General features: G+C 36.9%; 1 protein-coding gene across 6 annotated transcripts in view; it reads left to right on the forward strand.

Moving 5' to 3' along the window:
- eml1 (EMAP like 1) overlaps positions 1-11,508 on the forward strand; it is a 77,428-nt gene extending 65,920 nt beyond the window's left edge. For 5 of the 6 annotated variants that reach the window (XM_028437583.1, XM_028437584.1, XM_028437586.1 and 2 more), the window contains 15 exons: positions 42-111; positions 216-323; positions 1,111-1,206; positions 1,288-1,422; positions 2,512-2,611; positions 2,812-2,963; positions 3,556-3,681; positions 4,424-4,555; positions 4,818-4,885; positions 4,964-5,052; positions 6,838-6,935; positions 7,178-7,265; positions 9,062-9,157; positions 9,247-9,377; positions 10,930-11,508. In XM_028437583.1, the coding sequence (XP_028293384.1) occupies positions 42-111; positions 216-323; positions 1,111-1,206; positions 1,288-1,422; positions 2,512-2,611; positions 2,812-2,963; positions 3,556-3,681; positions 4,424-4,555; positions 4,818-4,885; positions 4,964-5,052; positions 6,838-6,935; positions 7,178-7,265; positions 9,062-9,157; positions 9,247-9,377; positions 10,930-11,055 (1,615 nt within the window). In that variant the 3' untranslated portion in view covers positions 11,056-11,508. Of the gene's footprint in view, positions 1-41; positions 112-215; positions 324-1,110; positions 1,207-1,287; positions 1,423-2,511; positions 2,612-2,811; positions 2,964-3,555; positions 3,682-4,423; positions 4,556-4,817; positions 4,886-4,963; positions 5,053-6,837; positions 6,936-7,177; positions 7,266-7,362; positions 7,742-9,061; positions 9,158-9,246; positions 9,378-10,929 lie in introns of those variants that run through there. The other variant, XM_028437588.1, reaches the window with a different exon arrangement.
- The last annotated feature ends 2,321 nt before the right edge of the window (positions 11,509-13,829 follow it).

The raw sequence follows: 13,829 nt of genomic DNA on the forward strand, positions 1-13,829 counted from the left end.
TTTTCACGTTATTTCTGTTTTAAAACGTCTCTCTCCATCAGCCTGGCTGTTCACCCTGATAAAATCACCATAGCAACCGGGCAGGTGGCCGGCACCTCCTCGGATGGGAAAGTATGTGCCTTACCTGTTGATTTATTTTGTTCACGTGATAAACTTCTTCTGTCGTTCATGGTTAATGTCTGCGTGTGTTTGTCGCTTATCTTTCTCGGCATCAGCTTGTGCCACACGTTCGTATTTGGGACTCGGTCAGCCTCAACACGCTTCATGTCCTGGGCGCTGGCTTCTTTGACCGAGGGCTGATCTGCCTGGCTTTCTCCAAGTCGGTGAGCAAATCTCACTTTCTCCTTTCATTTTAAGGCAAAGCAAATGTATTTGTATAACGGATTTCATACACAAGGCAATTCAATGTGCTTTACATGATCAAAAACAGCATTAAACTAGCATTAGTTGAGCATTTACCTAACATTAGCACTAACCAAGCATTAACACTAACTTAGCATTAATCTAGCAATAGCATTAGCCTAGCATTAACACTAACTTAGCATTAATCTAGCAGTAACATTACCCTAGCATTGACACTAACGTAGCAATAGCATTAGCCTAGCATTAACATTAGTCTAGCATTAGAATTAACCCATTAACATTGGTCTAGCATTAGAATTAACCTAGCATTAACATTCACCTAGCAATAACATTACCCTAGCATTAACACTAACCTATCAATAGCATTAACCTAGCATTAGTACTATCCTCGCATTAGCACTAACTTAGCATTAGCCAAGCAATAGCATTAATAGCTTAACATTAGCAATGAGGTTGAAAAGGTTGAAATGGGGTGAACGTATTAGCTGGATATGTTTAAGGTTGAATGCTTTGTAATTTGTTTGCAAAGATTCGAAGGTAAAAACTGGAGCAGCTCCTCTAGCTTAACGAGACATCCACTGAAAAAAGTCAATGCAGTTTCAAATTATGACAGTACAAGAATTTTCTGAACTTTTTTATAGCTTATTTGTCAAAATCGAACAAACAGTGTAGGAGGAGTTAACGACCGCCGAAAGATAAAAAAACAGATTTATATGATGACTTATGTGTGTAATTTATTCACGTTAGAATGGAGGAAACACGCTGTGCTCCATCGATGACTCCAATGACCACGTGTTGTCTGTGTGGGACTGGCAAAGAGAAGACAAACTGGCAGAGGTCAAGGTGTGTGTCGTTCTCAGCATCTTTGTTACCGTTTCCTTGTGTTGTTTTGTTAAACTAGTTTGTTTCCATGTTTTGTCTCAGTGCTCCAATGAGTCGGTGTTTGCTGCAGACTTTCACCCGACTGACAGCAGCGTGGTGGTGACGTGTGGGAAGTCCCATCTCTATTTCTGGAGCTTGGAGAAAGGTTCACTGGTGAAGAAGCAAGGACTGTTTGAGGTGAGTTTTCTACACTGGACCTCTCTCGAACAGGAGTTCTCAACCTTGAGGTCAGGACCCCATTTGGGGTCGCGAGACACTGGTAGGTGGTCTCCAGATGCCTTCAAGAAACAGAATATTTTTGGAACAATTTGAGCCATTTTTTTTGCTTAATTTTACCCACGTTCTGCAACGAAATCAAACTTGCCATATTTTAACTAATTGCTCCTTTTAATGTATTTTTGCTACATTACTTCTAATTCTGTCACTTCTCCATCTAATTTCAATGCCTTTTCTGCACATTTTTTCTACTTTCAAGACTTTTTCAGCACTTATTAACCCTTTTTACCTCTTTTCCCACCTGACATTGCCTATGTTGACCCATTGTCACTTTTTTACCCTTTTTCTGTAACTGAACCAAACTTGCCAAATTTTAACCTATTTTCGTCACTTTTTCTTGCCATAGTTTTGCTCCTTTTAATGCATGTTTTGCTACAGTACTCCAATTTCTGCCACTTCTCCATCATATTCCAATGCTTTTTCTGTCTGTTTTTGGCCACTCTAATTTGGAACTTTAAACCAATTTCTATGGTTTTTTTAAAATCCCATTACATCACCTTTGACACCATTTTTGGTCACTTTTAACCCATTTTATTTGTGATTAAAACAAGGATTTACACCTTCAAGATTACTATATACTATGGCCCAAATAATAATAAACTTCCTGGATAACAGTGGATATTATTCAGATGAATTAATAAATGTGGTTATCACAGATTCATAGAACAATAGATCATTTTGCTGACTTTATGGATGGACCCCACAAAGCTCTCCCCATAATTTCCCATTTATAGCTGGCCCTGTCTCCACATGATTGTTCTTCAATGTTCATGTCTGTGTTCAACCACTTTCAGGTACAGTGGGGGTCCCTGGTCTTTGGCACCTTTATTTTGGGAAAGGTTGAGAACCACTAGTTTGTGTCATCAAGGCACACTTTGAATAATGATAATCTTTGGTTATTTGTAATTTCTTGTGACATGAGACGATGAACACAGAAAACAAAAACCAGTCTGTGTTCCTAACAAACTGGTGTTTCTGTGTTTGTTGCAGAAACAGGAAAAGCCTAAGTTTGTGTTGTGTGTGACCTTTGCTGAGAATGGAGATACCATCACTGGAGACTCGAGCGGGAACATCCTGGTGTGGGGAAAAGGTACATAAGGCTCCAATTCTGACTTTTAAATGTTTCCACGGTGCGATGAGGAGATTACAGCACTGTCACATGGTGTGATAAAGCAGATCTAGAGCCTGTATGAAAATGCTTGAGCTATCGATCATCCCGTGTGTCACGTGCGCTGTAAGAACGTCTGACCTTTACGTGCTCCTTAGTCGTGTCCCATCTGTGTCATGCAGGCACTAACCGCATCAGCCAGGTGATTCAGGGAGCTCACGAGGGCAGCATCTTTGCTCTGTGCATGTTGAGGAGCTGCACGCTGGTGTCGGGGGGCAAAGACCGCCGCCTTATCTCCTGGAACAGCAGCTACCAACGGCTACAAATAGTCGAGGTGAGTAAAACAGAATCCGTGTATCATTCGTTCATTTGTTTTTTCATTATCTAAGAAAAACATGAAAAACGAAAAAAACACTCATTATTTGATATTTGTTTCCAAAACCAAACTGAAAAACTGGAAAACGCCTTGTTTTTCAAATTCAAGCTTTTGAAAAACAAGGCATTTTCCATTTTTTCATTTTGGTTTTGGAGACAAATGTTAAATAATTAGTGTTTTTTTCCTTTTTTATGTTTTTGTTACATAATGAAAAACGAATGATACACGGATTAACACACTGTCCTAAAAAATGTCTTTTTACTGCTGTGAACTGTGGCAGCCTCACAGTCTCACTGGTTTGATTTGTCTCCATTAAATGTCAAGCTTCATATCCAACTCATTTCTTCAAAGTAGGTCTCTGCGTTGGCGTTACTCAGATATTTCACTGTCGCCTCAGGCTGCAGACTGATCTCTGAACACTGCTTCATGTTATGAATATTGCAGAGGATGGGATGGATTTTAGCTACACATCAGATGAAATATATGGAACTATGTGGCTTTCAGTTTCATTATTTGTATTCCAGGTGATGATTGTGGTGTTTGTTTGCAGGTGCCAGAGTTGTTTGGTCCCATCAGGACCATAGCAGAAGGCAGAGGGGAGACGGTGCTCATCGGGACAACCAAGAACTTTGTGCTTCAGGGCAGCATTGATGGAGAGTTTGTGCCCATTACACAGGTACATACTACATCCTGTATCCCTCTCTCACTTACTGAGGCTGATCCGTCCACTAGTGCCCCCCTTTATGAGGATGGAGCACCACCTGGCTTACTTTGTTCATTATTGAACAGGAAAAAGTAAACAAAAGGACTTCAGAAACCCATAAAATACCCCCAAAAATATTCAATATTCTTCAAAAACCATAAAAATGTACAAAATATTACTCAAAAGGACATCAAAGATGACAAAGAATTCCATAAAGAGAAAACAAATCTACTCTACAACCACATGACAAATACTACTGAAAAATAAACAAAACAACGAAAATAGAATGAAAATACACATGATGTCTTCAAAATTACACAAAATGACCAAACAAACTCACATAATGACTCCAATAACACACAAAACGCATAAAATGAGAGAAAAATATACTAAATGACAACAATAATACTTAAAATAATGACAAAAGAATACAAAACAACAACAGACTAAGTTGAATTGAATTAAATCTTGTTCTCTGTGTTAATCTTCAGATTGGTCAAATTCTGATATGATATTCTAATAATGTGGCCTTCAAATCACCTTTTTCTAGCCCCGACTGTATTCAAACTGTAATTTTATCTAAATTGCATGACTTTTATTATATCAATCCACAAAAGAACAAAATAAGATCTAATACCCAGTTATGGATCATTTTAATAATATAAATAAAATAGAAGAGGTGGAGCTGAAAGAAAGGCTGTTGTCTTGTCTCCAGGGTCACACAGATGAGTTGTGGGGTCTGGCGGTTCATCCCTGGAAGTCTCAGTTCTTGACCTGTGGGTGTGACCGGCAGGTCTGTTTGTGGGATTCAAACTCCCATCAGCTCATCTGGACCAAGACCATTGAAGTAAGATCATGCTGCACCACTGCCCTCTGCTGTTAGAGACAGAAACTGCATGTAGTCCATCAATAATGGCACATTTTTGACAAGTTGACATTTTGACCTCGAAAGTCAATTTTAACAATAGATTACATTTTTTTTTAAACACCTATATGTAGTTTTATTGCGAGTACACATATATCATCCTTTTAGAGTCGCATACAGCTCTGAATATTATTTTCTATTCATTATATTATTAAAGGTAGCTTTATTATCTTTAATGTGGCAGGATGCAGCCCAGTCTGCCGGCTTTCACCCGTCTGGAGCTGTGGTTGCCGTGGGATCCCAGACTGGCAGGTAGGAATCCTCAGACATAACTAATGGAACAGTGATGGGTGAGGTCAGGCTTTGAGCTGACGGTCCTTGTTCCTGCAGATGGTTGGTGTTGGACACTGAATCCAAGGATCTGGTGGCGGTGCACACTGATGGGAATGAGCAGCTGTCCGCTATGTGCTATGGACCAGGTACGCTCTTTGCTTCTCATGGACTTTGATGTTTTTAGTTTTTTTTTTAGTGTCTTACAAAGAAAAAAGGAATAATTGATCAATATTTCTGTTTGAATATAGAAACCGCGCTTAATCATAGTCTCGATCAGGGTTTCTATCATTTATTTCAGGTCAAAAGACATAATAGACATATTTAGATTTCAAAAAAGAAAAGAGACAAATGACATCACCACATTAGGCATCAAATGTGGAACTTATAAAACAAAACTAACTTTACATTTCTATTATTTTTAATACAAAAACACTTGACATTTTTTACATTTAGAGATCCAAATCTCAACAAAACCCATTACAAACAACTGAAATTAAACACTAAAGTAAATATGCAAAATGACTCCAAAAATACATAAAAATATACAATATTACAAAAAAAGAAATGACACAAAAGGACAACAAAAATATACAGAGATAAAAATAATTGCATAAAAAGAGAAAACATTTACACAAATGTACTCTAAAAACACATAAGTTGACTACAAATATATGCATGGTTTACTGAAAAAGACACAAAACAAGAACAAAAGTCACTCTAATTCATGACAACGAAAATAGAACAAAAGCACACAAAATGTTTTCAGAATTACACAAAATGACCAAACAAATTCACATAATGACTCTAATAACACACAAAAACACATAAAATGAGAAAAAAATATACTAAATGACAACAATAATTCACAAACGATGACAAAAATACTACTCATTTTAACAAAAATGACATCAATTTTATATAGCGCTTTTTTGGACACTCACAGCGCTTTACAGAATTCTTTCCCTCCACACTTAGTGGTGGTAAGCTACTATTGTAGCCACAGCTGCCCTGGGGCAGACTGACAGAAGCAAGGCTGCCATAGTGCACCATCGGCCCCTCCGACCAACACCAACACTCATACTAGGTAATGTGGGTGAAGTGCCTTGCCCAAAGACACAATGACAGATACCACTGGAGCGACTGTCCCCCACTGTCGATTGTGCTTTTTGGTTTAAAAAAATGGATATGACTTAAAACTAAAGTGAATTTAAATATAAGTGCAAGTTAATCAAAATGATGTCTTTGTTTTTGTTCCAACCATGAGGATTAGACACCAAATTCATAAAGAATCAGTTAGCAATATTCAGTGTGGGAACGTCTATACCCCACATGTTAAACTCAAGGCCCGGGGGCCAAATCCGGCCCTTTAAAGCATCTAATTTGGCCCGCAGCAGAAAGCAAAAAAAACAGAGGAACCATGAATAATTATGTAAATTACCAACTAATTAATTTGTAGATATCTCCAAATTAATACACAAATTCAATGAAACTCCACAATATTAGTAGGGCTCATATTTCCTTCATGCTTATATCACATGATGTCAGTCATTTTTCATTTTTAAATTCTTAAAAGAACTCTAAATGTTTCCCAAATCCTGCAATTTTCTTAAAATGACACCTCAAAATTTCCCCAAATTACATAAAAATGGATCAAAAAATTAAATAAATTAAGTGAAATTCATGTAGGGACTGAAATCTGTCACTTATTTCTGTGCCGTACATATTTTATCATTTATTTATGCAAACTAGAGCACAATAAAGATTAAATTACAAATTTTCCCACCGAAAATCTACGGCCCATTTAAGATAAACTGCTCCGTTTTTGGCCCCTGAACTACAATGACTTTGAAACCCCTGATCTATACAGTAAATACAAGAAATCTCATAGTAATTATGTTTCTTCTTCTTCTTCTTTTCTTGACCTAATTCAGATGGTAATTTCCTAGCCATCGGTTCCCATGACAACTACATCTACATCTACGCTGTAGGAGAGAACGGGAGGAAGTACAGTCGAGTGGGGAAGTGCTCGGTGAGCGCCTGTGTTACTAATCCCTTCCATTCACGTTCCTCCTGCTCCAGTTTTATATTTAGTTCCACCCTCAGCTTTAGATTTGTGTGAGCGCTCGCTGCACAGTAAAAGAAAGTCACACGCTACCATCACTAGATTTCTACATAATCTTATTATAATTATTATTATTATTATTCAACATTATTCAATTGGGCCATGGGTATTGGTCTCCTCTCATGTTTTTCTGCTTGGTCATATCTCAGGGTCATTCCAGTTTCATCACCCATCTGGACTGGTCCACGGACTCCCAGTACTTGGTATCAAACTCAGGCGACTACGAGATCCTCTACTGTAAGTGTCCCATTCCAGTGGTTCCTTGTTATGATTCATTCATGTGATTTCTGAAATTAATGCACACATTTTTATAAACATTTGTATCAAACTCAAGGTCCGAGGTCCAAATCCGGCCCCTTAGAGCATCCAATATGGCCCCGCAGAAGAAAGCTGAAATGGCATAGAAAAGATTAATCGTTGGGTAAATTAGCAAATAATTAAGTGGTAGATATCTCAATTTCTCCAAACACACAATTTAAATTTAAACCGTACAACATTCCTATGCTTATGACAGCCACTTTTAATCTAAAATTGTTGAAAGGACTCAAAAATTCTACAATATTCCACAAATTATTCCACAAAATGCCCCCAAAAATAAATTCATATTAATCATTACATTGTCTGTGGTGCCTTACATACTGTACATAATAATAATAATGGCTTGGATTTATATAGTGCTTTTCATGATACTCAATACACCAGAAACCATTGGTTTTATATTGGATTTATATTTGTCTCGTTGTTTTACATTAATTAATTAATCATTTTTTTGTTTATTTGACTGGTAATATACAGTAAATGTACCAGAGTTAGACTAATGGCTTTTTTTTTTCATTTGCTGTCCCTGGACAGCTGTTAAAAGTCACCCTAAAAACAAAATCTATTAACGTTAGTACAATAAAAATTGTCACATTCTGAAACAGCATAAAAACATTCATAAAACTTTATATACAGTAAATGTTACCTTGTGTTTTAATGGGTGAAATTGCACTGCTTCATGTTTTTATGTACTCTTATGTGTTTTATTGTGGCTAATATGTTTTCACTGCTTTGCATATCTTTGCACACTTAATCGCCCCTCTTGGTTTAACCATTATTTATTAACACCAGTCATACCAGTGGTGATAAGCTACATAATAGCCACAGCTGCCCTGGGGAATACTGACAGAAACCAACTTTGCATATAATTTATATGTGGAAGTGAAATTTAAGGCTCAATAATGTTGAAATTACCTATTTTTCCACCAGTATTCTGCATCCCACTTCAGATCAAACTGGTCTGTATTTGGCCCCTGAGTTGTACACTACTGCTTTACATTTTACTTATGTTTTTGACCTGACTTGAAATAAATATATATGGGTAGTAATAAAATAAAAGCAAAAACTGGAGAAATTCACTAAGTCGACCTTTATAAAAATTGTTGGTCAGAAAGTGGCTATCGTGTGGTCTAATGTTGATTTATCAGGTTTTTCATATTGATATGTAATACATATAAATGTTGATTATTTTATGAGGAATTAAATATTTAAAACCCAACGTCATTTATTTTTTCCAGTTAATTGGCCGTTTTAAAGAACGACCAATTGGTTTGTTTTATTAGATTTATTGTGAAAAAGGTTTGGACTTATTCAACAAACTAAAAACTTTCAAACTTGAGCTCATCTCTGCTGTACATTAAGTGTAAAAATTTGCCTAAAAGTTGTCACAGTAAATAAAAAACAAGCCACTTCATTCAAATTGAAGTTTAATTTGTAATGGCGATTTTCATTCGGACTAAAGTGTTTACAAGGTCAGTTTAAAGAGGATTTAACTTTTATTCTGATTTGTAAACGTGACCAGTGAGAGACATGTTTTTATTTTGAGTTTGAAGCATTTACATAAGAGACGTCACTTTTCTTTTGTATTCCTTTAAAATGATTCCTCAGCTCACTGATGGGGAGCAGTTGGCCTAATTTGCTCCACATCCCTTAGGTCAGCGCTCCATAGATTTATTATGATGGTAAAAACCTGCTGTATGCTGGGCTTTCCTTAGGGATCCCTTCAGTGTGTAAGCAGGTGGTCAGTGTGGAGACCACTAGGGACATTGAGTGGGCAACCTGCACGTGTCCTCTGGGCTTCCAGGTGTTTGGTGAGTGATACTCTTCCCTGGCTCTCATTGGTCAATCCTCCATGTGGTTTTTATCCTATTAAAGTGATTTATCTGCCTTTCTGTTACAGGTCTGTGGCCCGATGGGTCGGACGGTACTGACGTCAACGCTGTGAGCAGGTCCAATAATAAAAACCTCCTGGTTACTGGTGACGACTTTGGGAAGGTCCATCTCTTTTCATATCCCTGTTCACAGTTTAGGGTAAGATGAAAATGTGTGACAGAACTTTTAATGTGAAAATTGACAGTTGTACATCTGCTTCTACTTCTTGTGGGGTTCCCCAAGGGTCTGTTCTTGGACCTCTACTTTTTGCTCTGTAACTGCTACATCTACGGTCCATACTGAGGAAATATGGTATCTCTCTTCATTTTTTTCCAAGATATTTTTATTTAGACTTTTAGGAACATACAGGTACACAAGTACAGCTTGATGGTATGATTATGCATTCTAAATGTTAGCTTTGCACCCAGTACCCAGATACAAAAACTGTAAATGAAATAAAACAAAAATTGATACATACATTCATAAACATACATATTCATACATACATACACACCTAAAAGGCATGAATAAGAGAAAAAAAGGGGAGGGGGTGACTAACAAACTGTTTAATCTCTCTTTTATGGGCTAGTTATTGTTATAAAGTAGTGTGTAAAAGGTTGCCAGATCAAATAGAATATGATTAACTTTTCTCTCAACATAAATTGTATTTTCTCCACTTGTAAAAGTTTCATCACTTCCTTCAGTAATGCCAGGTGTCTCGGATGAGTTTTACTTTATCTCTTTTCATTGTTATGCAGATGACTGTCAGATTTACATGCCTCTTATACATAATGACTCCTGCTCTGTCCTGCTCCTTCTGAACTGTCTAAATGAGATTAAGGCATGGGTGTCTTTTAGTTTTTTGAGCTTCAATGAAACCTAAACTGAGGCTATTCTGTTTGGTTCTAGTAACTAGTACAGTCTCGACTATTTGGACCAGTATTTGATGGACCAATCACGGAGTCATCGTAGACTCTGGACTAACTTTTGATAAGCAGATTAGCACTGTTATCAAGAAGAGCTTCTTTCAGCTAAGGCATATCGCGGGCTCTCTTAAACCCCTAAATGTGTCTAGAACATTGGTTCCTTAAGGCTTAATCTACAAATTCAAAACAATGAATGGAATTTAAAGTGGAATTTATTTAAATTTCAACTTTTATGTGATTACTTTAAGTAAATACAGTCTCCTTTGTAAATTGTAGCTAATTATTGTCTGCTATTGTCATAAGTGTGATTAAAAAGCCCTCTACACCATGAAATAATTCTGTTTCAATAAATTACAAGAAAATAATAGAGTATTTTATTAAGCAATGGTGCTGTTAGTTGGTGGTGAATTTGTCCAAAAAATTTTAAAAAAAAAAGCCTAAAAAGAAACTTGCAAAATTACTCTTAAATATCCAAATATCACACAAACAGAACAAGATTTAATTTTAAAACAGAAAAACACTTTTCTTTTCTGTATTTCTGTTCAGCTTTTAAGCCAGTAAAACCAAATAACCTTACCATTTATTTGTTATTTTGATTAGGTTTTAAAACAGAATAACCAAAGTACGAACAGTACACTGATTGTTTTATTTTGCAGCACTTTGGTTGAACCGTGTTTGTTGTTAAATGTGCTCTATAAATAAATTGGATTGAATTGGATTAGGGGGAAAAAAAACACTTTGAGCTTGGAATCAATGTAAAATATCCTGTGATGTCGTCCTCTCAGGCTCCCAGCCATGTTTACGGAGGCCACAGCAGCCACGTAACCAACGTGAGCTACCTGTTTGACGACAGCTACCTGGTGTCGACCGGTGGGAAGGACATGAGCGTGATGCAGTGGAGGATCCTCTGAGCGATGGAGATATATCAACAACTGAGCCTAATAATGACACCAAACTGAACTGGAAAAAGAACCGAAGGAATGTGACAAAGATCAAACTTTAGCCTGAGGTCGTTTTCCTTCCTCGCCCCAAGGTGTCACACGCGGATGCTTGAAGTACAAAAGACAGAAATAGGAAGTTCCTGACTTTCCTGTTTTTGTCTCACATACTACATTAAAAACAAACACATCTTCCTTTCACCTACTGGAGCGTTGACACCAGTGACGTGGGACAAATAAATCAAATGACTGTTAGTGTAGTTTAGTTAATGGTCTGAAGTGGTTTGTTTTCTTGTTTCAGACTGAATATCATCAATAGGGAGATTTAAAAGCTTTGCTAAAAAAAAAAAAAAAAAAAACACTGCTTCAAGGGGAGATACAAAGTGATTTTGAACTGTTAATTTTTTTTTATTTTGTATTTAACAACTCAGGAAAATACTCACTCTAAGACTTTAACAAGTTACTGACACTAACCTATTAGAGCACATGTGTCAAACTTTTGGCCCGGGGGCCAAATCTGGCACTTTGGATCATCCAATTTGCCCCGCAGGAGAAATTAAAAATTACAAAGAATACATGAATCATTGTGTAAAAGTAACTCAACACTCCTGGTGCTTAAATCACATGATTGTAGTCATTTTAAATGTTGAACAGTTGAAAAAAACTCAACTCAACAACTCTTACAAAATCCTTTAATTTTCATCAAACTTTGACAATATTTCACTTAGTTAAATAGAAATTGGTCAAAAAATCTAGGAAATGTAAAGTAAAGATCCTGTTGGGACTGATATCTGTCACTTATTGCTTGGATATCGTCAGTTTCTTATTTTGTGTTTTAAGTATACGTACAAGTGCAAACTAAGGTACAATAATGTTGAAATTACTCGTTTTCCTGCTTAAAATCTGTGGCCCACTTGAGCGCTTTCAGATGACTTTTGTTTTAATTAGCACAATATAAATGAAGTTGAGAGAGAGAGATCAAACTGCTCCGTATTTGGCCCCTGAACTAAAATGAGTTTGACACCCCTGTATTAGAGGAACCCTTCAGAGCCTGATAGCACATAACTAAACCATTTTAAGTTATTATCCAAAAGACTATGCTTTTAAACCACTAGGTTTGTTTTATACTAAGGAATCAATGTTACATTTATTTAAAATGACATGTTTTTAACACATTGCACTTCCAAGTCTTAAATTTGTTTATATTATTTATGAGTTTAAATCAAAGACTTGCCATATTAAACAAATATTCAGTCCTAAATGTGTAAATGTAAGTAAAGAAATACTCTCGAGTCCATCAAATGTTTCTGTAATCACATTTAATGTTTGTTGTATGTATTTCTTTTTTTTATTCAAGGTGCAGGATGATTCCAACATTACTCTTTTCCTTTTTTTAATGATGTAAATCCCTGTCAGAAATGTCTTGAAGCACTTTTTTTTTTTTTTTTTCCAAGTTGTCTTTGTGATTTTAAAACAAACTGAGACCACTACACTGTAACCGTCTCTGTATCAGACGTTCTTTACCAGGCAGGTTCACTACAGCAGGGTCCAACGTGCTTTTGGATGCCAAATGAAGCCTTTACATGCACTGATGTCTGCTTTTTGCCTTCCAATCATCAACATTGACATAGGTCTCGCACTCATCATCTTTAGGTCAACAACAAATTGAGTTTTGGCAAAGATTGTTGTTTTGGAGGGAATGTAAAAGGATGTCATCTAACGCCATGGAAATCCACTCAATGTTTGATATTAGTATAGAAGTAAATGAAACGTGAAATTCATTCATAGCTGCTGTGTCCATTCGTCGTTTGAACTGTATATTTTGGTTATTTCAAGAGAATAACCATTGTGGAGTTTTTTTTGTTTTGTTTTATTCATTCTGTAATTAACAGCCTATCAGAATCTATGGAGCGCCGATTGTAAAGTTGCGCATGCTAAAATAAACATCAACTTTTTGCAACATTTAGCAACAAACCACGTTTAAAATTGTGTGAATTTTTTTCAATCTTACTTTTGACCAGATTTACAGCAATATGTGTGATATTTCTCTTCTTTTAGAAATATAATGTCAATGTTTAATCTAAATGTTAACTATTAAATATAAATGTCAAGGGTGAAATTAGATTTTTAGCTAAATTAAATGTTTCGCTCAAATTCAAATATTAGCTAAATATGTAGTTTCACCTGTGACATTTAGATTTATGTCACGATTCGGTGTGGTGGATGAGAACCCAAGCGCAGAGAGAGAATCAGGCAGCAGGCAGGCGTAGTGTTTATAAGCATCCATTTTAATGATAAAACAAAAGCCGAAAGCGCACGAGGAAAACCAGGGAGCAGGGTACAAGATGCTCTGGGACACGAGGAGGATGACATTAACAATAATCCAGCCATCACTCTGTGTCCAAACACTCAGCTAAATAATGATGGAGGCTTGATTGGGAACGGGCCACTGACATCACTGGGAGGTGGAGACACGAGCAGGAATACCTGGACCAGAAAGACAAAAGTTATCACATGAAACTAGAGCCATAATGGAAACTAAACAGAACCAACAAAGACTTACAGAACAAAAAGAGGACTACAAGGGCTAAAGACAACAAAACTAAACTAGACTGGGAAGTGCTGGTCAGGCGCCCTGCTTGGCGGCAGGCCGGACAAGACTGGGAACCGCCAGTCGGGCGAGGAGAGCACGGGCTGGTCAGGCAGAGCCAGTTTGGGCCGGGCAGGCGGGGACAGTTCGGGGCAGA

This window comes from Gouania willdenowi, chromosome 22, assembly GCF_900634775.1.
Source record: "Gouania willdenowi chromosome 22, fGouWil2.1, whole genome shotgun sequence".
Taxonomy (NCBI): Eukaryota; Metazoa; Chordata; class Actinopteri; order Blenniiformes; family Gobiesocidae; genus Gouania; species Gouania willdenowi.